Source organism: Lipotes vexillifer, unplaced genomic scaffold (assembly GCF_000442215.2).
Source record: "Lipotes vexillifer unplaced genomic scaffold, Lipotes_vexillifer_v1.1 scaffold1882, whole genome shotgun sequence".
Taxonomy (NCBI): domain Eukaryota; kingdom Metazoa; phylum Chordata; class Mammalia; order Artiodactyla; family Lipotidae; genus Lipotes; species Lipotes vexillifer.
In genome coordinates, this window is record NW_006790422.1 from 325,736 (window position 1) to 351,996 (window position 26,261).

The following is a 26,261-nucleotide window of genomic DNA, read 5'->3' on the forward strand; positions in this document are numbered from 1 at the left end:
TAAACTCTCTTTCCCTGATCTCTAGGTAAAGAAGAAGGGGGCAGGGGGTGTGCTCAGGAAGGGTAATAAATCACAAATTCTTAGAGGACAGTAATGTGTGAGAATAGAATAAAAATGACAATGGATAACATTTCCCCCCAAATCAGCTACAGATCTCTAACATACATGATCCATGAGCTTTAGGGACTAGCAATGGCACTAATGTTAACACAATCTCAAAATATTAAGACCCTCTAGAAAAATTCAAATAAATTTCCATTTCTGGTTCAAACTGGATGATGCGTGTCAAAAAAAAAAAAAAAGCAATATAAACTAGCAAGTGAATACCTTAATGGAAGAAAAGTGATTTCTTCCAACTAAAAAGCAAATTTACATTGTTTCTTAGTTTAAGTCATTATGATAGCCTAGCTATCCAAATAATTATGATAAGCACAATTTGGTCAGAGGGCAAGTATTATTCCATAATATCAAATATTAAGTGTATGCCAATGCTTAATTATGAGCTATGGTCTCTTTATCTTATGCCTGTTGGTTTCTCCAAAGCCAGCTCTGTTCTGCTGCTCAGGAAATTTGACAGAGGTATAATGTTTTAATATATTTTGTTCAAGTGTTATTAAATTGCCTAACTTAAAGATCCCTCCTCACAACACCAGCTATCAAAAACAGCCCGCATTAAAGGCTTATTCTCCTAAAATTTTGAAAACAATCCAAATTATGCTTTGGAATCACAACTATAGTTTAGAGTAGCCAATTACTTGTTTTTAAAAGTGTCCAATTTTTTTTTTTTTTTTTTTTTTTTTTTTGCGGTACGCGGGCCTCTCACTGTTGTGGCCTCTCCCGTTGCGGAGCACAGGCTCCGGACGCGCAGGCTCAGTGGCCATGGATCACGGGCCCAGCCGCTCCGCGGCATGGGGGATCTTCCCAGACCGGGACACGAACCCGTGTTCCCTGCTTCGGCAGGCGGACTCTCAACCAGTGCGCCACCAGAGAAGCCCAAAAGTGTCCAATTTTGCTCTGTTTTATTGGGCAAAGTAAAAGACTAGTATTTTAAAATAATATGTAGTCAATAGTTCTAAAAAGAGAATTACAATTCTTTCATTTTACTTCAATATCGTTTTTAACTTTTAAAAGTTTAAATTGATGTGTGTAAACTATGCCCTAAACCATCCACCGCCCTCCATCTTCTCAATAGGAGCACTGCAAATGCGAAGGCTGGCACTTCCCTTAGTCCTTTTCAGCTTTTGAGCCATGTCTTTGGCTTTCTTCCACATCTTTTTGTCCTTCTAAGAATTGCTACCTCCTTCTTTATCATACTCTCAAGTCAAAGCCATTAACGCCTCTCCTTTTCTATTTCTCTTGTCTAGTTCTGTTGAAAAGTTCTATTTTTCCCCTTTTTACATTAGAAGCTGCTCTTTGGCATCACTGAAGTGGTGGTATTTTGTGTTTTGTGTATGTGTTTTTAAATTACTTCCTACTAGGTTACTCATATCTCGCACATGATTCCATGAACAGTTGTGAAAATGACTATCACTGAAGTCCACAGTATTCCTTCATACATGCCCCCTACCTGTAGGTCAATGGACTGAAAGTAGGGAGCTGCTGATTAGCTAAAGAAATAATCTGTTAAAATGTTGCATAGAAAAGAAAATCTAATTGAACTGCCATAAATTATTGTGTCCCTCATGAACATGTATGTTGGATATAGTCTTGTGTACATCTTGCATCCAAATTTCTCTTGCTCAATTATATTTCTACATGATTTCTACATTTTAAAGGGAAATAATACAGTGCAGTGGCAGAAAAAGAATGTTTTATGTCACAAACACACAGATGCTAAAGATATCATCAATAAAAATTTAACCCTCATTTGAAGTTGTGTTTGACAAAACAAATTACCCAAATTAATTCTGCAGAGAGAAAGCTGTTCCTTTTTCGTTTAAACAGTAACGCTTAACTCTCCATCCCTCCTTACCTCAAGAAAGAAAAAGATCAAATGAAGAAATTAAAGTGGCATTTTTTAAATAAGAGAAACTGATAATGGATGTATACAGAAAGAATTAATTATCAGCATAATTCTTATTCTTGGCAGTACATGAAAAGATTAAGTTTATATGTTTTGCTGCTAAGGCACATTCCTTATTTGATAACCAATGCATTAAGAATAAAAAAGCTAGTGTGTGGTTTTGTTTGTAAATATTCTTCTGTCATCTTACCTATAATCAATATTTTAGAATTCTATTAGAACTTATTTGTATTATGAACGATGTTAACTGAATTCTTACAGTAGAGGTTGCAGACATAAAGTTAATTCCTACATTTAAAACTAGTGTTGGGCTTCCCTGGTGGTGCAGTGGTTAAGAATCTGCCTGCCAATGCAGGGGACATGGGTTCGAGCCCCAGTACGGGAAGATCCCACATATGACAGAGCAACTAAGCCCGTGCGCCACAACCACTGAGCCTGCGCTCTAGAGCCCACGTGCCACAACTACTGAAACCCATGTGCCTGGAGTGCATGCTCCACAACAAAGAGAAGCCACCAAGATGTGAATCCTGTGCACTGCAATGTAGAGTAGCCCCTGCTCGCAGCAACTAGAGAAAGCCCACGCAAAGCAACGAAGACCCAACACAGCCCAAAATAAAATTTAAAAAATAAAACAAAAAAAATAATGTTGCTAATTATTTATTTAGAGTGTGTGTTGTTAGGCTAAGTGGTTTCTTCAAAATGTCCACTATTTTCAAAGCTAAAGGGGCCAACTTCTTGAAAGGGTAGCCAATAATTTTGTTCTGGAAAAGAAAGTCATTGAGTAGCAAAATGATCACAGTAAGTTTCAGTGAACATAAAACTTACCGACACTTGAATTCATGTCCCCATTTTCAGAATCTGCTCCATGTTGGTTACTACTGGCATGATAGTTGCTCATAGCTTCTAATTTGATTTTTTTCACCTTCATTGCTTCGGCGATCGCTGCATTGGTAGCAGCGGCAGCTGCTGCAGCTGCTGCTGTCAAACCTTCAAAGAATAAATTAAAAATGAGGTAATTCACGTTAAGAGTCCATGTGCTTTACATAACACATATACCACATATTGAAGTATCTGATTCCTTTATGCAGCACTTTGATATCATATATTCATTCCCAGCTAACCAGTGAAACTATGTTGACATCATAGAGTGCTCTCCAAACTCCCATATTCAATATTAGCAAAAGCATGATTCGTACACAGAAGGAGAGTAGTAGAAATGCAGCCAGAATTCGCCCTCAAACAAACCCATCTTAACATGTCATTCCTGGCTCCAAATCCTCTGCAGCTGCCTACAACGGGGGAGAAATCTGAACTGCTTAGCTTAACTCACAAAGCTTTTCACTAGAATTGGAAACCTACCTAATCACCCAAAGTTTCCCTATTCTCATGCCATACTCCCCCTGTGCTGAACGTGGCCCCAGTACCCACACGTGCCCTGCCTCTTCAAGCCCGTGCTTTTGCAATTGCCATTGCCTTTGTCTGGAACATTCTAGTCCTGTGACTCACTTCCCCTACTTGTCATCCTCCAGTATTCTAGTCCTAGAGTTGACCTTTCTAACCACTATGCCACACCATCTCCAGAACAGTTTGTCTCTGTTCATCCAGAAAACGGGAGGTGGGAGAGATCATGAGATTAGAAAAAACAGTTTGAGGCCAGACACGGAAGATCAGAAAGCTAAGACCTGGCTTTAGGTACAGGCTCTAGGTAAGCAGCAGAGGTTTTGGAGCACAGGAGCGATTTGTTTTCCTTAAACGTGTGAACTTTTACCGAGTCAATTCACTTCATCCGACATCCTTCATCTGCAAAATGAAAGACACTGAAACGTGTGAATGATCTCTCCTAACACTAAAACTCTGACAGTCTATGAGAGGATATACACACACACCCGCCCACACCCTCATACTCTTTTTGCTATGCTGCTTCAGAATTTCTGGCTACAGCGCTTCAGCCTGCTTTGAATTTATGTGTGATTTATTTCCACTTGCAGCTGGTGGATTTGAGACTGAAACCTCTCTCCTTCTTTTCCTCCCCACTAATCATCACTTCTAGTTACTACAGCAAATAAGTTGCAGCCTCAGGAATTAGAAGAAGGTGTTTTTCCCTAGAAACCTCTGCTTTTTTTTTTTTTTTTTTTGAGGTTAGGAGAATACCTCACCTTTCCTTCAGATCAGACCAAAGAGACCTTGACAACTTTCACCCCAATGCAGCAAGACCTTCAGACTGACTCTTTGCACGACAAACTAGTAACTGCCCCCTAAAAAGGCACTGATCTGAACTCAAAGAATTCATCTGGGTCTCGACTGAACACTTATTGCCTTTTAAGTCCCAACTTGAACTGATTCTCTCATCTTCCTATGATTGAATTTTCTCCCCAGTTACTCATTTCCTTCAAAGATGTTTCAGAAGATTTTCTTTCCTGTTCTCTTAAAATTCTCTTTGTGTTTCCCAGAAAATCTCTCTTCCTCAGTTTCGCCTTGTCGCCAATGTGAACATCCCACTTGTCCTTTCCCTTCATTGCCTGGTGTTGTCCCATATCCAATTTATGACACAACTAGGGTCTTTATCTTTGATTTATGTGGCAGGTAAATATTGTTCCATAGTATTCAAATAAGAAAGAAAAAAACTACAACTTGAGATATGATTGTTATTATTGGATAGATCTGAATCAAGCTCAGTAGCATGAAACATAACTATGCTTGATATGGCCTTACACAAGTTATAAAATCTTCTCAAGTATGGTTTCTTCATCTGTAAAGTCATCCTATTCACAAAGGGATAATAGAAGGATTAAATAAGATAAACTATGTGAAGAATGCCGCATAATGTTTAGTAAAAACTAGGCAGGCCTTGTGTTCTAGTTTTTACTGCAGCAAGTCAAGCCCAGTCCTAGCTATGACTCAAGCAGGATACAGTGGGCTGGCTGCAGCCTCCCTCAGCTAGAAGTATCCTGCTTCTCCTTAGCTGCCAGCATTAACCCTTGACTTTTAAAAATGTTTTTCACAATTTTATTATTTATCTGATCTTATTTATGGTACTCTTCTCTTTTTCCATTTGACAGTTTTTTCCCCCTTAGGTTTACACTTCTAATACAAATTCCAACAGATAGATAGATGTGTGTGTGACACACACATGCTATAACCATAATACTTTTGAAATATTCTATTTTCAGTCCAGTTTCATGAAAGCAAGAAGAAAGCTATGACATTTGCAACAGTTACTGATTTAAGTTTCACTAACTCACCTAACTGTTTGATGGGTTCTCAAATTTAATTCTTTAATAGCTTTCACACTCAGCCAATTTTCTCCATCTCCCCTGGCTTCCCCTAGTGTAAGCTGCCACTTTTTGTTCCCTGGAGTCTTGTAATTATTTCTTAACAGCTTCCACTTTACCCTGGCATTTGATGCCTGCTCTGAGGAACAAGGTGGGTGCTTCATGTGTCTGTCAGGGCCCTGTGTGATCAAGTCCCCTGCTTATCTGTGTGGCATTATCTTTCCCCCAGGTCTCCTTTGCTCTGTGTGCTCCAGACATATAGGGGTCTTTCACAACCTCTAGTGGACTACATTTCCTCTTTCAAGCCAGACTTTGCACATGCTGTTCAGACTTTCTAGAAAATCTCTCCAGTTCCCTGCCCTAGATCTGTCCTTGCATCTGTCATGTGAGGCTTAAATATGATGCTCTAGGAGGAGCAGGCTCAGGACCCTGACTCTTCAATCTACCTGGGAAAGAGCTCCAACACTTCTAGAATCAGCCTAAGACTCACTTCTTTTAAAGAGCTGACCTTCTCCATCCTACTCCTCAAGAGTAGAGCTAGGGGTCCACTTACTTGTGTTCCCAGCCCTGTTGAATGAAAGTCTGCATTCTCTGTGCATCAGAATCACCCACAGGGCTTTAAAACTATGCAAACAGCTGAGTCCTACCATCTGAGATTCTGGTTGGGACACGTCCATCTGTATATTTTGGTTGATTTTACTGTTCCTCAGGTCACTTTAATGTGCAATCTGAGAACAGAAACTCACTCAAACTCTTTATTGCTCCTTTTTGGGGGGGGGTGTTGCTCAGGGGGGTCGGTGTAGGGCTGGCTCCTCCGACTAGGTTATAACACTGAAAGGACAGAAATACTTTCTTAGTATATGTATCCCAAACATTGAGCACAAAGCCTGGCACAAATTGTCACTGAATGAAAAAACGCTTCTCAAACTGGATTACATGGAAAGCCACAGGAGAAATATGGGCATTATTTTGACAATATCCATGTAAGTAATTTAAAACATTATGTTCATATTACAGTCAATGTAAATATACTAGGAGTAGCAAATCTCATTAATTTAATATAAAGCATTTACTTTCCAAAGCTACATCTGCCTAGGACTGGAGAGAATCACGAAAGTCTCACCCTCACCTCTGCATTGATTGCACTTCCTGTCGGCCTTGCCATGGCCCTTTCAAATCTCTTATGTAATTCTCAAATTCCCTCCAACTTTCTGTCTCTAGTAAAAACTTAGTTTAGAATCTATACATTCACTTTAGAAAGAGGTCCCATTGTATAGTTTGTTCCCTATTGAAGCTGCCTTTGAAAAAATAAGTGTAATAAATTCACAAAATAACACTAGTTTTGGGTCTATACTTCATAGGGAGTTCACACTGCGAAAACATTTCCTATGCAATCAAGAATGCTCTACCTGTGCAACACGGATGGACCTAGAGATTATCATACTAAGTGAAGTAAGTCAGAGAAAGACAAATATTATGTGATGTCACTTATATGTGGAATCTAAAAAAATGATACAAATGAACTTATTTATAAAACAGAATCAGACTCACAGCTTAGGAAACAATGTTACCAAAGGAGAAAGGTGGGATGGAGGGTAAATTAGGAAATTGGGATTAACAGATACACTCTACTATATATAAAATAAACAACAAGGACCTGCTGTATAGGTCCTTGAGCCACACTGAACTATATTCAATATCCTGTAATAACCTATAGTGGAAAAGAATATGAAAAGGTATATATATATATATATACACACACATATATATACAAAACTGAGTAACTTTAATATATATATATATATATATATATATGTAACTGAATCACTTTGCTGTATACCTGAAACTAACACAACATTGTAAATCAACTATACTGTAACATGAAATAAAAATTTTTAAGAAAAGAATGGCCTGCTTGTGTAAACACTGGCAACATTTGCCACACACTTTTCCTCCCTCCATAACCCTTTCTCACTTAGAACTCCTCCACCTGCCTCATAATCAGATTTCAGCATATTCTCTTTCAATATCCCACCCTGAAAGCAGTGAATTTATCACTGCTTTTAACTCTTCCCAATCAAAACAAGCCATTTTTCCCTCAGAACTAGGTAATCCAGCGTTTCTCCAAGTGATAATCTACATCAAATCCAGCTGCAGAGTGTGGTAAAGTTGAAGGTTATCTTCCTTGGGGCCACATTCATAGAACCTATCTCTGAGATGGGCGGAGGAACCTGTATTTTTATCTTTCAGTAGCTTGATTCTGATGCTCCCTGCCCTTAGATTATTTGATGACAGTAGTGTACATTATTAAAGTGTGTCTACACCTTACAGTAAAAGCTTTTTAGCTAGGTAGATCATCTCTGCAGTGGTTTCTGAAAGTGAGTATGCTTAAGAATCAACAAGGAAACTTGTTAAAATACAAAATCAGATTGGACCAATAATCAGAATCTGAGACATACTGCTGTACTGTGATGCAGACTTTGGAAAAATGAGTCTTCTGCGCCTCTACCCTTGCAGAGCAGAAGTAAGGAGGCCAGCCAGGTAACACAGCACTTCTGTGTGTTATAGATCCAGTAGCCATGCACGTTACTAACTCAACCAACCACTTACATATACGAATCTATTTGGTATATACAATAATTGTTAATTAAACAGCTTGGGTAATTTCTCCAGATTCTTCAATCAGGTAAAATTTTCACCAGATTTCCTTCTCTCATTGAGAGAAAAATTACATATATATTACATAATGCATGTGTGTGTGTATGGTGAAGAAACAAACGAACAAAGGTTTTCTTACACTTAGGAATGATTAACCCATCTATTTTACCTCATGAAACTTTCTTTTTACACTCTCCAAGAACAATTATACTATCTCACACACAAAGACAAAAACATACACTAAACTGAGAAGTCAAGTGTAGTATAATTTCATTTTATTTTAAAAGGTTCTAAATCCAATTTTATCATCAGCAATGGGGAAACTTTAATGTATACTTAAAATTCTTTTGCCATTGATAAAATAATGTATTGAGAGATAGTTTGTTTAAAAAAGATGTTTTCCTTCAGAGAAAGGATAATAAGTCATATACTGTGCAACACGTAGACCTTCTTTTGGCCCTCAGAAAAGGGACTGTACATCAAACTTAGGCTAAAGCCCATGGGCCTTATGTCATGCAAAAATATTTAGGCTTCTTTTTTTTCTATTTGATCTTCACGAACTCTACCACTTACAATTCAAAAGAATGAATAGATTTTTACATACAATTTAGAAAAACAGCTTGTCATATTAGTGTTTGAATTATGCTACAAACTCATTGCAGCAGGCTCCATTCTGTTCTACTCCCTCAGAGCAAATTCTATATTACTTTTTTAACCAGCTATTGTTAGAAATTCTTTATTTTTATCTTGGCTTATAGATTTCTTTTACTTGTACTTTTTTTTCTTTTTTTTCTTTCTTTTTTTTTTTGCGGTACACGGGCCTCTCACTGTTGCGGCCTCTCCCGTTGTGGAGCACAGACTGGACGCACAGGCTCAGCGGCCATGGATCACGGGCCCAGCCGCTCCGCGGCATGTGGGATCTTCCCGGACCGGGGCATGAACCCGTGTACCCTGAATCAGCAGGCGGACCCTCAACCACTGCGCCACCAGGGAAGCCCTACTTGTACTTTTATTTTTTGATGGTCCATTAAAACCTTTTAAAGTTCTTGTTGAAAAGAGTGACTGGCATGGAAATTCCTAGCTATGTAAACTCACTATCATATAAGGAGTAAACATACAGTCATTGGAAAACAAAACACTCCAAAAAGCCACACAAACTTTGGACAACATGCATCAAATTTATATGAACTACTGCAGCAAGTTATATAATTCCTAAGGCTTCCAAATTCCTGTCTTTAAAGCAAAGATGTCAGTCCTGACCTCATAGCAGTATTGTGGGGAATGAAGGTAAAATAATGTACACAACAGCATGGGCACATACTAAGCCCTCTGAAAATGGTAGTAAATATTATCAAGTAACCCGTAATATCCATCATGTCATTTAGTTTTACCTTTGTTCAGTTATTCACAAAAATGCAAATATGACAAAAGTTATCTAACAGTGTATGGTGAAAATTTAAACATTTGACAAATGGACACCTGAAAATCATGCTTCTATCAAAGCATTTGATTTAGTAGCCTACACTGATCAAATTTATCATAAAATGTCTCCACTCTGTGCTATATTGATACAAACCCTTTGCTACTTCAATTCAATACCCTGAAACCAATCCATGGGTTTATCATTTGGAAGGGAAGCAGGCATTATTATTCCTTGAGAGCCTTATTTTGCTTTGCAAAGATAGCATTTTTCTTCTGCTCTCAACTTTCATCAAAACAGTCTTTAAATCCTTCAAATGCTGTTATACAATCCTGATTGCTCTCTCTAAAAAGGGAAAAGTATCCCCGTTCTAATTTTTTTCAAATAAGTTAGTACCCCTAGTTATAAAGAGCAGATTACAACTATAGATTATAAATATCAATAAAAGAGACATATTGCTGTCAAATTCTTTCTCTGATCTGTTTGTTTGCTCATTAACTTGAAAGGTCTAATCTTTGATCTTTGGTTTCAAAGACATCAAGATGACTTCCAAATGTTTGATATGTTGTCTACTTTTACATCGCATTCCATATAAAATGCATTTCCCAAGACCTAATGGCTAAATAAAATTAGTTATAAGCAAGAGAGAGTAAGCATTCAAAGCTTCCATATGATAGACTTTTTATTAGGCTATGTCACTTTACCCAAATGTAGAAAAAAGTACTCTAACATGCACTCATTTATAGCCAATAGTAGTTATTATTAATATTCTGGAATTGATAAGTTATTTATGTCTGGCATTCTTCCTACTGCTTATTCAGGGAGACAGGCAGCTTATAAATACCTCATCACTCCACCGTCACAGAAATTTCATCGACAGTGTTCATGCACAGCTATTAGCAATATGAATCTAACCATTACAAGAAGGAGGAAAATCGAACATGTGGCATTAATACGCAGCCCTGGTTCCTAACCATCTGATAGGCAGATGGTGTGAAGCGGATTCTCCAGCTGAAATGAAGGGGCACATCATTTAAAACCTTGTTTGCATTCTAACTGATATCAGTGCCATATTGATATACATGATACATCATGGCAGTATTTGAACAATCTAGTTTGTTTCAGTCATAAATGTTTACAGCCTTGTTTTTTTAATCTTATAAGCACGTTCAGAAGAGTGTATTTTTAATTTATGAAACCTATTGTTTACTTCTGTTGAACTACAAGATTAGTGGAAAGCAGGAATATTAAATTACTTCAGCTAGAGCAATATAACCAAGACAGATGAATAAAGTGGGTTTCTATTTTCAATAAAGGATGTTAGTAAAGGAATTTTAAAATTAGCCCAGGCATTCTGTGCATTAAATACATTTATTCATTTAAACCTTCTAGCTTTTTCTCCCCCAAGTGGCATACAGAGATACTTAATGCTTTACATGGTCATTCATTTAAAACTCTCACTGTGTGCAATTAATCTTGTCCAGCAATTCAATTCAGAAAGTAAAACATCAGAAAGCATAGTTCCATTCAACAGTCATCACTGTGAAGTAATCTTTCTGCTCCTGACAGATCCTATAGACTCTTTGCAAAACTCTGTTGAAGGTGCATTGTAAGCTCTACATGAGTTTGAATTACAACTCAGTTGAAATCACTCCAAGTCTTAGAAGAACTCTTGGCTCAATATAACAACTTGAAAACACCAGTACCTGTTTCCACCATGTCTTCTTCCTATCCTTATTTAAATACCAGCTGTCTTAAAAACTGAAACTAATTTTCCCAGTTATTTTATTTCTCAATACTTTCTAAATAAACAGAAATTGTGATTGAACTATGCCTGTCCTCACCCTTGAATGATGAAATAACAGAAATGATAATCAACTAGAATAAATAACTTAATTGTAAAGCAGGGTAGACTGAAGATTTTGAGTGTGAGTTTGTCTCCTAATGTCCATTAGACTGATTTTTCTTGCCCTTTGAAACACATTTATATTCTGCAGAGAAAAGGAAAATTGATCTTAGAGGCTGTTAATGGAAACACTCCCTATACCAGTTTCCAGTTTTTCAATTGATTAAATTAGATTTTTTAAATGTGTCAATTAACAAAAAAAAAATCTACTAATTTGGAGAAATATACAGAAAGAGTTTATTATAATATTGATAATCACTAATAAATCAAGTAGACATCAAGTTTAGCATTCTTTTCTGATTAGCTTAAAATCTACAGTCTCCCAGAGTTTAGGAAGACATAGCAGTAGTGAAGTCAGAGGGAGGGGACCCCATCTTGATGTTATTTGGCCACATGTAAAATCACTGAGAAATTTCCATGGAAGTTTTTGAAACACTCAACTTCTAATCACTAACTCATAGAATCAGGATGAAACAGAATCAATTCAAATGTTTAAATTACTATGATTTAAAATAAGAAAATAGATAATTTATGAAAAGTTTAACCTGACACAACAAGGTCTTGAATATATAACTTTCACTTCGACTCTATCTGTTAACATTACCACCTTTAGAAAAATATTTCTTAACAGCCACTTGGAGTCTGGACTTATAAAACATAGAGATGAGAAAGACTTTATCTACTGCAACCTTTTTATTTTACTGATGATGAGATTTAGGGGCAGCAAGTTTAATCAGTTCTATAAAGTCACACCATTAAATAATGATAGATTAATCCCAATTCCCCTAACTCCCACTTCAGCATTGGCCACACTGCCTCTGTCAATAAGCGAAAAAAGAAAAGTACAGAATACAGTAAACTATGGAATCATTGAAGGAAAATGATTTCTCAAGTAACTTATGGATTGCACAGGAAGCCAAGGTTACAGACACTCAGATGATGTCACAAGTATAAGTTGATTCCACTTAAAAACCTGATCTAAATGTTCATTTGTGATTCCGTTTTATAAAATTTCGAATGTATCTGCCACAGAAACAATGGTCATTTAACTTTGTGCACAAGACTTTTAACCTGTACTACTGGTGAAATATATTGTTTATAATATTACCCTGAGTCCTATATTTTAAATACAGAGCAACAAGGAAAAGGAGAAAGGCAAATAAATTATTTTCCTCTCTATATCTTGAATATAGAAAAAATTATAAATAAAACCAAATTGAAAGAGGTAACATTTGTCTTGAATTTTCTTTAAAGTGCTCTTCTCATTATTATTATTCCATTCTCCACTAAACTGGGCATTGGATGTCCTCATATTTATCTAAGGCCCAATACTTCTTACTACGTACATGACTCATTATCCCAAATTACTCAAAGCATTGGCCCCAGGCAGGTGGCTCTTACCAACCTGAGAGTAGCTGACAGTAATGTGACATTGTGAAAGGATGTTTTTAAAAGAGGCTACTTGTCAATATATTGGTGACAGTTCAGGCAGTATAATAAGTGAAAAGAGGAAACGGTGTCATAAATTTAATTTCCTGCCAAAGTCACCTCATTGGCATTTCAGCCTAAGAATAGTCTTTAAATGTTCTCTTACTTTTCTCAACACCATGTAAATGCTCTTCTAACTCCTTTGATACTTCAATAAGTCTCTTTTTTTTCTTTTTCCAGAATCCTGGGAGCATGTAGGGTTCTGTCAGTGTGTGCTTGTTAGTGAGGAGAGGAGATGAGAAAAAAATTATAATAGAGGTGGTCATTTTTACATGCAAGTTTTGTTTGGGGGGAGTTATCCAATGACACAGAAATAGCTGGAGACGATGTGGCCAAAAAATTTTTCTGATACAGTAATATAAAGGAAAAGACTCAAGAAATATAAATAAATAAATATATATATTACTATATATATATACACACACACCATTATATATATATAATGACACATACACACTTTTTAAATAGAGATCAGGGCCTGGGTTGAGAAAAATGTATAGCTATATTCACTGAATAACAATAGGATAGGAATGGAAGGACTATTTGAAGCAATATATTCTTCACACTTTTGTCATTGGGTTCTTACATTTATATCACCATCTCATTGAATCTCCATAATCAGCCGACAAGAAATGTATTTTCCCTATGTGATTTCAAGAAAAATATGAAGTGTGAGAGCCCAATTATAGTGCTTGGAAACATAGGATTTTAGTTGCAGTTTTAAAGTTGGACTATGGAAAAGAATAATCCTAATTAATTTAGAAAAATAGATACTGCCATGTGACAAGGAAGATTACAAAGAAATATAGCTCTCAGTCCATAGCCTCAAGTGGTCGTCATCTCTTAGAGGATGGCATGAAGCCTTAATCATGGCATGCTTTTGTAATCATAGTCAGGTTACTTAATTTTTTTAGTGTAATTTAGACAAGTTACTTACATTGTCTGATTCTGAGGCAAACTTGTACTTTATTGTTCAAGAAATAAATGCTCTCTATGTTCAAAACTATTTCCCTCCTGAGGTTTGATGCATATTTTCAACCCAGCTCACCTACGAACAGAGCAGGTGGATGTCAAAGAATTACCAATGGTTGGCATTGCACTATTCACTTTTCTTTTTTTTTTTTTTTTTTTTCTGCAGAAGCATTACAACAGAAAGAAACATCTAATTTCTAACATGGCAATAAATGCTAGTCTTTTGTACATTCTGATAAAACCTTTTACTTTATTTCAAAACAGTAGTAAGTCAGAGCAAATCTTCCATTTTCCTTACATCTCTTCATTTATGAGCGAAGTCTATAGTTGCACTGATCCAATGGCTTCTCTTGACCTAATTTATGTTGTACCATGAGATTCTATTATAAGAAACTAAATCACTGCAGTAGATTTATTCATCTTAAATAATTTAAGCTAATTGAAAAAGAACCAAACTAAAACTAAAACACTTCTCTCAAGCATTCAACTTCTGCATGTCAATTAGTAATTTAAACAACCAGCTAATCACAACAGCTTCGTGTGAAACACGAACCTGTGCTGTGTACACATTTCTCTCTACCTCCACGGAGCTGAAGAAAGAAATAAACATCAACTCTGAGTCTGAAAGCATGTGTATCTATTCTGGAGTCATTAGACAATTCCAGTAAAATGTTTTCACTGACTGATTTGAGACTTTTCTCAATTTTGCCAAATAATTTTGAAAAGAGCACATGGAAAAATGAGAGGAATATCTGGAAAATCATATCCAATCACTCTTCTGGCAATGCGTTATGGAATTTCAAAATTATAACATGACTTAAGCAAAACAAAATTTAAAACATTACTGTTATTCACCAAAGTTGCTATATCATAATAACCAAAAACTGAACTCCTATGGGTTGGTTTAAAAATTAAGAACCTAGCTTAATATTATTATGATTATATTTTATTCTTGTCGCTCTGCTTCTTGTTGATAAAACTTAGCAAATATCAATTTAAGTCATGTTAATAGTAGCTCATCATGTATCGCAAGTTATGCTATTCTAATTGTCCCATCATTATAGAACTCCATTTGTAAAAGCAATGGTCATTTTTCTCATGCGACTATTTTATAATTCAGTTTTTGTTAATACCTGGAGTGCGTGGCATAATCACTCATAGGACAGTCCCACAAAGAGTTACAAAGCTTTTCGCAGTATTTTTGCCATACATCTTCCTTCTGAGAATTAGAAAATTCAAACATAACTTTATCTTGGAAGTAAAGCCTTTTGAAATATTGCTAAAGTGCACACTGAATAAAGACAACACACTTAAGCGGACTTTTCCCCCTTTAAACAGCATTCATCTTTTCAAAAGCAATAGATTCTCAGTCCACACAGAGTCTATTGCATTATTCATTTCATGTGCAACCTCATGCTGGACCATAAATTGTTACTTTATCTAATCAAAGGAGACTTAACTCTACAGAAGGTCAAAGGTTTAATTTTGTGAAGTATTATCTTACGCTATGAGTTTAACCGAAAAATAGAAGAAGAAAAACAGCCAAGAAACTGGTAATAAATGAACCTTTATTGCCTCAGGCATTGGCCTAGTTAATAAACTTTCATTGAAGGTTTCTTTCAACTGTTACGGACAATGAGAGGAAAAAAATCTTAAATTACAGCCATGTGTGACTTTTAAAGCAGTCATTCTTTTTTATCTCAACCTCCCTAGCTCAGGGGGAAAAAAAAAAAAAGACAAAGAGAGATTGTCTTCGATCTCTTAACCAAAAATGTATGTTTCTAAACAGATGAGAAAGTGCAGATAAACTTTTCTAAAAGCAGAGGTCAGCTTCGAACAATATAAAAAAATTCATTATTTATGTGTTGAATCTTAGAGAACAACCTCTCTAGCTAAATGTAAAACTACGAAAGAGAGGAAGAAGACATGTAGTTTTTGCAAATCTAACTCTTAAATTGGGCCTCCAACTTAGCAAAATATGATGCTTTGTCATCTCACCATTGGTGCACAAAGTCCACTGTAGATTTAAAATTCATTAAATGTATCGTAAATAAGTACATTATCTATGTACTGTCTGCCCTGTTTTAGACACACCAAAAAAATCCTTCTTTTATTTTCAGAATCAAAAACACTAGTAGTGAAATAATTCATTTTATTATTATGCAATTAAAATTTTTAAGAACAAGTCTATGTTTTTAGCTGGTACTCTCATCCAACAATGGCCTGTGAATAGTTTTTTTTTTTTCATTATTTTCTAGAGAAGAAAATGAACTGAGTTCTTCTGAACTAAATCTCCCTTTTTGTCTGATATGAGTATTGCTACTCCAGCTTTCTTTTGATTTCCATTTGCATGGAATACCTTTTTCCATCTCCTCACTTTCAGTCTGTATGTATCCCTAGATCTGAAGTGGGTATGTATACATGAATCTCTTTGCTGTACACTGGAAACTAACACAACATTGTAAATCAACTATACCCCAACATAAAATAAGAATTAAATTTCAAAAACCCTCCTTTTTTTAGGAGGCACTGTATTGAGTATAAAAGTTATCATGGCCTCAACTGCAACATCTTAATCTCCACACCACAGCATAAATAAGATACAGATCCTCACATCACCAACAGAGTTCACCCAAGCTGTGAGAAAGGGAAGAAGCCATGTTCTGCATCTTACTTTAGATATTCTTAAACAGAAAGGAAAGAGGGTAGGCTTGTTGCTCTGAACTGGACACCCCTACCAGATTCTACCCACAAATCACAATGCTCTCAGCAGGACACCCAACCCTCTTCCCACCTGGCAGCATATGGACAGAATTGGGCTCTACTTCATTCCAGGGACATGTCCCCAGGATGCTATCTCGGGTCACCTTTGAATCCAAACATGATAGCTGCTTACACTGGCAGCACCAGGTGAAAGCAGGACCAGGGTCCCTACTAAGAGATACACTTCACACAGCTGGGAGACCCTGAGTTCTCCCGGGGTCGAGGATGAAGCACGTTGATAGTAGCAGCTTTGCTTCTTTTCTATATTTGGAGAGAGAGAGAGAGAAAGAGAGAGAGAGAGAGAGAGAGAGAGAGAGAGAGAGAGAGAGAGAGGGAGAGACTAAGGAGAAAGTGGAAAACCTAGAAATTAAAGATGATTTAATGTAAATTCCGAATGGAAAAAAATGTTGCATTCTTTGCATAGAAAATTGAGGATAAGAACACAGGTCTTCCAAAAACATAGTTAAACCTGGATATCCAGAAACTGAAGCAGAGCGAGGCAATTCGTTGTTATTAATTAGTAGAGGGTTTTAGAATCAATGAATAGTTTCTAATTTCATGCAAGAAACCAAGAAGTGCTACGCATAGGTTACAGTGAAAAACACTGTCAATGATAAACGATTTTTTTTGCCCCACTCTATTTTCTACCTAATTTGTATGCATGCATGTAGTTGGGGAGCAAAAGAATGAAAAGGTGAAGAAAATGAAGGAACGTAAACTACTAGAACAGAAACATTGTATTTGAATGTGTATAGTAAATGGCTAGTTGTATACATTTGTGGATAAAGAACTTAGTAACAGCAAGGATGGTCATGCTTTATATAAATTTCAGTTTATTTAATTTACCAGTTTTTGAAAAAGGCTGAGGTACATTTAGAAAGTGACCTCAAGGTCAGAGAAGCATGGGAGAGTAAGAAAAACAGGTATCTCAAATCTAATTCTTTATTCCATTAATCAAAGTTTTATGGGTTTGGAAAGTTTTGCTACAGTACACAGAGAGGATAAGAAAAAAGAAAGATCAAGGGAATTCAAAGGATTTATTAAAAGTGCAGACGGTAACTCTGACTAGTGTTTTAGCTAGATAGACACAATTAATTAATTGTAACGTTGTGAAACTCTAAAATGCTGAAAGAACGTGCTCATGCCTGCAATGTAGTAATGTAGCAAAATACTTATAATCTTTCAACCACCAGGAGCTTTTGTTGGTTTTTTAACCTAATCCACAGCTTGACATAGATCCTAGAGTAATGGAACACAGTTCTTTGATTGAAATAATATCTAAACATTGCTGTGCTAGCCCGGTGGCCTAATAGAAGTCTCTCTCTGAAACTCGAGAAATTCAAGTTTGGAAACAAACTCAGACACTGAGCTCTGGCTTGTAAGTCCTTGAAGAAAAGCCTTTGAGACAGGAATATGCTCTTTCCAGTTTAATAGAACCAAAAGCAGACATAAAACTTCTTCAACAGCTTTTCTTCCAAACAATGAGACAGAGTCAAAACAAATTTTCTTCATCCACTAAAAAGTGACTAATAAGACAACAGTAGAGTGTTGGTAATCACAGAGAGTCTAATACAGGTCATTAAAAAGCTAAGTATTTCGCAAGCGACCCATTCCACCAGCTTTCTTCATTTTGGTGTTAAAATCTGAGCAACATGTACAAGTTTAGTCATTATTACAAAAGATCCATATCTTTTGTCAATTTTAGTCATGTGGAAAATTGCAAAGTGTTCAAAGACACACTAACAATACCTCAAAAGGAATTTATGTATATCACATAGTGGTGAAAAAGATCTATATTATTTTGTTTTAGTCAATGTACCTGAAAATTTGCAATAATGATAAGAAAGCCACACTTGAACATTTTAGTGAGAGAAAAGTAACTTCTAGGTCTGCACTTGCATCAGTAAATACACTCTGATTAAACCCTGAAAGAAAAAAACAATAAAATCTCCATTTCATTGTGTATCCTGATAAATTCCAAAAAACACAGAATATATATCATTACTATTTACCAATATCCTGGCATCTGGTAGAAACTGCTAAGCAAAAAGCAGATGAACAAAAAAACAGGAAAGGCATGGGTAGCATTAAATATACCTGAGGCTATAGCCAAATTTTGATTTTGTTTGGATGCCATGCTTATCATATTAAGTATTGAAAGTGATTTTTACTACGTGTCTGTCATCTGACACTATCATATCACTTTATAAACATGATAATAAAAATGATACTAGGATGACAATGAAACAATCTGCACACTGTCACAAATGTGAAGTCTTGACATATTTTATCATTACATTGTAAGGCATGAGCTGTGAAGTTGGGTGGGAAAGCAGAGAGCAAGTAAGAAAAAATCACCAAATTAAATAATAATAATATAATCCTAAAACCATAGCAGCCCTTCTAAAAAAAAAAATTCAGGAGCACAGCTAGAGTTGGTTAAGTCAGTAGGTCAACCATGTCGAGGACCCAAATTATTTCCATACTTCCTTTCTGCTAGCCTCAATATATTGGAAAATATCTCCATGTTAGGAAGTTGGCTACAATAATTTTAGGCATCCAAGCAAAAAAGTGAGGAGCTATTTATTCTATATATTTCTCTTTATCCCACAAAGAATTCTTCCTCAAGAGACACCTTAACGAATCACCCCTCAGAACTCATTAGTCATAATTATATCACCTGATCATGCCAGTTTATGGTTGGAGAAAAATGTGAATTTCTAAATAAAATTAGGGCTTTGTTATAAAGGAAGAAACTGATAAGGGGTTATTGGGTAGCAACTAACAAGACCTGCAATAAAAGCTTATTGGGGAATATTGAAGAAAATTGTCAAATAGAAGCCTCAAAGAAAAGCCCAAATACATTGCTATTCTAAATCTTCCATCATTTTAAATCTGTCCCATGCTTGCTCAACAGTGAGCATGTACCTAGATTCGGAGGATAATATCACTGTTTTTCTCGAGGCACTATTTTACTTCTCATAATGAAGTCCTTGTACAGAAAAGTTCTATAAAATTACAATAGTGACCTTGAGTTTTACATTTAGAACTACCAGGAACAGAAACATGAAATAGTACTCAATTGCTTTGAGCTTCCTTTTCCACATCTAGCTGGAGATATCTATAGAATAAATAATAAGATGGCATGCCTATAGAATGAATAATAAGATGTTGTCCTTCATTCGATTGCTGGACAATCAAATTTATAAACTGTTACAGAATGTGACACCAAGGAACTGGTCACTTTTGAGCTATATCAAACAGTCATTTAAATATTTCTCGTGATAGTGAAGTGGCTAAAGCTGGTAGTGATATTTTTCAATGCTTTGATGCAGTACTAAAACTATTGGATTCATGTTCTTTCTTCTTAAGGATGCAGACCAGTGTAGGAAAACTTGAAGCAGCAACTGCAGAGCTGAAGAGAGGGAAGAGAATGAGAGAGAGAGAAACTGACTGAGAGGGTTGAGGGGAGAGAGGCAACAGTAGCTTTAAGCATTCACACGTCTATTGCCATGTCATTGCTGTTTGGTCTCTTCCTCACTTCCATCTTTGCTATCATCAACAGTAAAATGAAAAAGTTTAATGAAGAATAAAAATTGAGGGCAATAGAAGAAATATGGCTTCGGACAAAGAATATAGGCTTTGCAGTCTAAGATCTGAGATTCAGTCCACCCTCTGTCATTGGGTAGATGGCCTCTGTTTGCAAGACCTAATTGCTGACAATTTCAATTAACTTACCCCAGCTAAAATAGAGACGATCATGTGTTGCCTGTCTCGCACAGAATTGGTGAAAACATTAAATGACATAGGATGTGTGAAAAATGGACATAGGTGTTTCATAATGACAGTTTTGTTCCTTCATCTTGCTATCAGTCCATCAGAGACGGTCCTTCGCTGCCTTATTTTGCATTACTATCCCCACTACTGACAGAGCTGACACTACTTGTGGAGAACAAATGGCAGAGCCAGGCCCATGACATCACTCCCATGAATCTGTTCCTTCAACTGTATTTCCCAGGATCAATAACAGAACCTGGTAGAAAATCATATTCCTCATAAAGAATTTTATAAGTACTTGCATGAATGAACTCTGGATCAAATTTCAAGAGTATATAAAATTTGAATCCACAACTTACTAAACGACCTTAGACAACTCACTTAACTGCCTTGGAAATAAGACTGATAAAAGTACCTACATATTATGGTGGTTATCAAAATCAAATGAGTGGGGCTTCCCTGGTGGCGCAGTGGTTGAGAATCTGCCTGCCAATGCAGGGGACACGGGTTCAAGCCCTGGCCCAGGAAGATCCCACATGCCGCGGAGCAACTGGGCCCGTGAGCCACAATTACTGAGCCTGCGCGTCTGGAACTGTGCTCCACAACAGGAGAGGCCGCGATAGTGAGTGGCCCCCACTTGCCACAACTAGAGAAAGCCCTTGTACAGAAACGAAGACCCAACACAGCCAAAACTAAATTAATTAATTAATTAAAAAAAAAATCAAATGAGTGAATACACGCAATGAACTTAAATTGTGCATAGCACAACAAAAGCACTCCATATATGTAGGCTATTGTTATTGTCCTCTGACATCAAAAGACACTAATATTCACAAGTCAGTGTCATAAGGAAAATGATTTTAAGATGATGGAAACAATTTTAATATATGTCCTAATCAAAGGGAATATATATTTTGCAAAAACTACAAAAGGATTTGCATTATCATTACATTATACATTATTATTACACATACATCTTGACTCCAAAGATATTTTATGACAAGACATATATTACGGTAAAGTCACGTCAAAAAAGAGATCCAGCTGCATGGACACAAGCAACATTACCTAACAAAAATCTCAAAGGATAAGTTTAGATTTTAAATATATAGTCACCAAATTATCAGATTCCGACATAAGAGCTGGCAGTGTCTCGGAAAGCAGAATCTCCTAACCCAGACACACATTATGAATAGAGGATAGAACCAAGCTAGCATATCTCTTTCTCCACTGACAGGTCAAGCACTTTCAGCTACCCCCACCAGGCACACATAGGTTCTTTAAACACATATTTGATCCCCTTAAATATATTTATTATTTTTTATATGTACTGTTTATTCAAAGTGAAATATCCAGGAATAGTGGAGAAAAAATAGAAGATCTAAATGGATAAAAATGCCATAGCTATTTCCCCACTATTCCATAAGAAAATATAAATCAGTGCGTACCAAATTCCGATCAGCAATGTTACATCTACCATTGCATTGGTTTCACAGTCAATGGCTAGTTCTGTTACATGGGAAATTTCTAACTGTCAAGTAATACAGTATATAAGAAGTACTTGGTATATTATAACAGCAGTTTGCTAGATGGGTCTCTTATTATCTAAAGAGAAGCATGTCTGTTCTCAGAAAAGTATATTTTTCCCCCATTTCCTTACATTATTTGCTCTCAGTATCAAGCTTCATCAAACACCTTCATAGAGGTATCATTTACTGAATAGAAGTTAAAGGATTTAACTGTTAACTTCTAAGCATGATTTAAATTAAATAATAAATATATTATTCTAATAGATAACAAGATATTTGGGTTTTCAGGGCACTTGATAAATAGATCTAGTTTAAGCATATTCTTAATCAAGAAACATTCCTGGGCTTCCCTGGTGGCGCAGTGGTTGAGAGTCCGCCTGACGATGCAGGGGACGCAGGTTCGTGTCCCGGTCTGGGAAGATCCCACATGCCGCGGAGCGGCTGCGCCCCTGAGCCATGGCCGCTGAGCCTGCGCGTCCGCAGCCTGTGTTTCACAACGGGAGAGGCCACAACACTGAGAGGCCCGCGTACCGAAAAAAATAGAAACATTCCTACCTTTCTTTCTGTGTGGTAATGGGAGACCAAATCAATTTTTCAAACAGGAAATCAGGAACTTGTAGAATTCTAAGAGACTCTAAACTCTGTCTTCCTGAATTCTAATTGTTAACAAGGCGTTCTGATAAAAGTAGACAACTACATATGATCTTTCAACACACACATTTATTCACATCATAACTAAAACTGACAGTGCATCTTCATCATAATAAATTGGTCAGAATTATTTGATGTTAATAATTCTTAAGATAAATTATTTTAACTTAATTTGACTTTTAAGACCTACTTGTAGGATACATACAAACAGGAATGGCTTTGACATTCACTTATGAAAAGTAATTCATTACAAATGAGGTAAATTTCACTGGCAATTACTTAAGTATCTTACTGATTTTTATTGCTACTAAAAACTTACAAAGTCATTTGAACTATCATATAATCTGTTTTATATTTTTTTCCTAGAAGCAAAATACAGTTTTGGTAATCATTGTAATACAAAATATGCAATCTCAGGAGGAAAAGTAAATGAAAACATAGGCACTCAATCAAATATTCCTTGATTTCAATAAAGAACTATTATCATAGATCTTTTGAAAGTCTATGAGTAGGCTATGACTGTGGGAATTTCCAGTTAAATTTTAATACTCATAGATATTAAATTCAAATCATAACTTATTAAGTATGTACCATGTCCCAGGGACTAAAATGAATTAAAAATGGGTACAACATGATCCCTGCTCTTAAAAATGTAAACTCAATGAGGGTAGAGATTTTGATACTGACAGTGTCTCTGCTTGTTCACAGACACACTGTCAGTATCGAAAACAGGGATCAACATGGAGGAGTTGCATAATATATGTTGAAGAAAGTTATGAAGAAAGAAAAGAAGGAAATAAGGAAGAAATATGAAAGAGAAAGGAGGGAAGGGAAAGAAGAAAGGGAGGAAGGGAGGAAGGTAAGAAGGAACAAACTTACATTTTAGTTGGGTAGACACATATACAATATAACACAAGAGAGAATGTATGAGTTGTATTAGAAGTACACAGTGCTTCTATCGTAATTCAAGATCATAAAAATTAATTAAGGCTAGGGTGTCCAGGAAAGCTTCAGGTAGGCTGTAGTATTTGAGATAACTTTTGAAATACAGGTAGAGATTTTGGTTGATAGAACTGAGGAAAATAATTATTTCAAGGTAAAAAAAAAAAAAAAAAAGGAAAAGAAAAGAAATAGTGAGCAATGGGACAAAGCTCAGAACATGCTGGACTTGTATGAACAGTATAAGGTTTATGGTGTAAGACACATTGGGTGGGGAAACTAGTAGGATGTAGATCTGAAAATGAAGATTGGTGTCACTTCATAAATGTGCTTACATGCCACTCCAATACTTTTATGCTCTGGGACCAATGGTATTTGAGAAGGGAAGTATCTTGGTCAGAGCTGATCCATAACCCCCCTTTATCCCCTAGGCTTCCTTCATAAGCTGTGGGGACCTCATCAGAGCACCGAAGGTGACTATGGCTATGTGCTTTACTTACAGCCCTACCAATTAGACACGTACCTCCATAATTTCATTGTTTGAGACAGTGATATCCCCCAATACCTAATACAGTACATGGCACTATTAAATTGGAAGTTGTACAGAAGAAGTAATGTGGTGGGGACCTCAGTTCAGATTTGAATGTATAACTTATTAGCTGGGCTTCACTTCTCTGAGCTTCAGTTCCACCATCTGTAAAACGGACATAATACTTAGGGTTGTAGTGAAGATTAACTTATTACTGGAAAGAGGATAGTGTGCACCCCCATCTACCCACAAAGTTCCATTCCTGGAACCTGTGGGTATTTTATCTTACAGGGTGAGTGGAGCTTTGTAGATGTGATTAAGTAAGTTAAGGATCTTGAGATGGGAAGTTTGTCCTGGATTATCCATGTAGGCCCACTATAATCACAAAAGTTCTTATAAGAGGGCAGCAAGAGGGTCAAAGTCAGAAAAAGAAGATGTGATGATGCAAGCAGAGGTTGGAGGGATATGCTCGGATGATGAAGGAAGCGACCAATAAACCAAGAAAGGTGGGTGGTCTCTAGAACCTGGAGAAAGCAAGGAAAACCATTCACCCCTAGAGCCTCCAGAAAGAACACAGCCATGCAAACACCTTAATTTTAGTCCATTAAACTCATTTCATACTTCTGACCTTCAGAATAATATAATAAATTTGTGTTGCCTTACAAGCCACTAAATTTGTGGTAATTTGTTACAGCAGCAATAGGAAACTAATATACTTTTATATACACATGTATATATTTTTACACACACACACACATTGCACCTTGAGTAGAGTAGATATTAATAAATAATAGATTTTCTCAATGGATCCATAATATTTCCTATCTAAACTTATTTTTTGCAACTTCAGGATAAATTTAGAGCAAACTGAGAGAGAGAGAGAAACCAGCATAGCAGGAAAACATTGTACTGGTCCAAGCACAAGATTGCCAGAGCTGGAAAGGAAGAGAAGGCAAGTGTGCAGAGGAGGGGACAGGTATCAGAATCATTTCAGAAAGTTTGATCTAAGTAGACTTTAGGTCTTTAAAGGAGAACTTAAAGATGATTGGTACAGTCCAGAGGGCAAGACGATGTTATAAACTAACTCCAATATTAGAAATAACCAAGAACAGAGGAAAATGCAAGATTGGGAGTTCACCTTTTGAGCATGTTGCATTTGAGGTGAGGAACGATTGCCTGAGATTAGATTTTAGCAATAGATGTTTTAGTTAACTGTTAAGGGTCAATAAGTTTCCCGGAGAAGAAAAATGAGAGGCCATGGCAAATCCTCCAACATTGCCTGGGCTTACCTACATACAATAAGGGGTGGGAGTGAGAGGACAAGATCAGAGGCAGCTTTCAAGAGAACAGGCCACAGGAAAGAAGGTGCAAAAGCTGGGAAGTTCAGGGACAAACAAAATGAGGGGAAGAGAGGCAGCAAATATACATTATTCTTTCAAGCAGCCTGACGAAGAGAGCAAGACAGCTTTGCTGAGGTATACATTTTTTTAAGTAATGAAGAACTGAGTGTACTGGTGGGAAGAGATAAGATGTGAATTGCAAATGGAGATTGAAGACACCAAAAAAAAAAAAAAAGAGAGAGAGAGATTAATGGAGGAAGACGAGAAAGCATCAGAGGAATAGGTGAAGGAGATAGCCTCTTCAAAAGGAGAAGCATTTCGGGTAAGAAGTATGCTTGGTTATGGTTTTGGGGATTATTTAGAACCACTGATATTTAAACAAAGGTCTAAATTAACAGGCTAAGTTGATTTCATTACTTTAATACATCTTTAAGAATGAAAATGAAAAACTGGAATATAGCAATTCATTTTTTAGTTTTGAGACATTTTTGCATCATAAGATTCTGAATATATTATGAAAACATTTGAAATATAATTTTAGGTAACTGAAAGCTGTATTTGTACTAGTATCATACACACACATGAGCACACACATATACCCAGATATTCATATGTTCATAAGATTATATTTATAATGCATATTCATGAGGCAGGCACCATGTCTTATCCAATATTTTATTATTAACTTCTAGCACTATCTCTGGTATATACTAGACTTTTTTTTTTTTTTTGCAGTACGCGGGCCTCTCACTGCTGTGGCCTCTCCCGCTTAGGAGCACAGGCTGCGGACGCGCAGGCTCAGCGGCCATGGCTCACGGGCCCAGCCGCTCCACGACATGTGGGTTCTTCCCAGACCGGGGCACAAACCCGCGTCCCCTGCATAGTCAGGTGGACTCTCAACCACTGCGCCACCAGGGAAGCCCTATACTAGACTTTTAATAAATGAATGAAGCCTTGCTGAATTTGCACTTGAGGTTCTGAGGAACTACTTAAT

The 26,261-nt window shown here is 36.5% G+C and overlaps 1 protein-coding gene across 1 annotated transcript in view; it reads right to left on the reverse strand.

Moving 5' to 3' along the window:
* Window positions 1-26,261, reverse strand: part of LOC103077018 (dachshund homolog 1-like) — a 325,804-nt gene that overhangs the window by 194,930 nt on the left and 104,613 nt on the right. Inside the window, 1 exon segment of the mRNA XM_082931307.1 lies at window positions 2,849-3,010. Coding sequence (XP_082787433.1) covers window positions 2,849-3,010 — 162 coding nt within the window.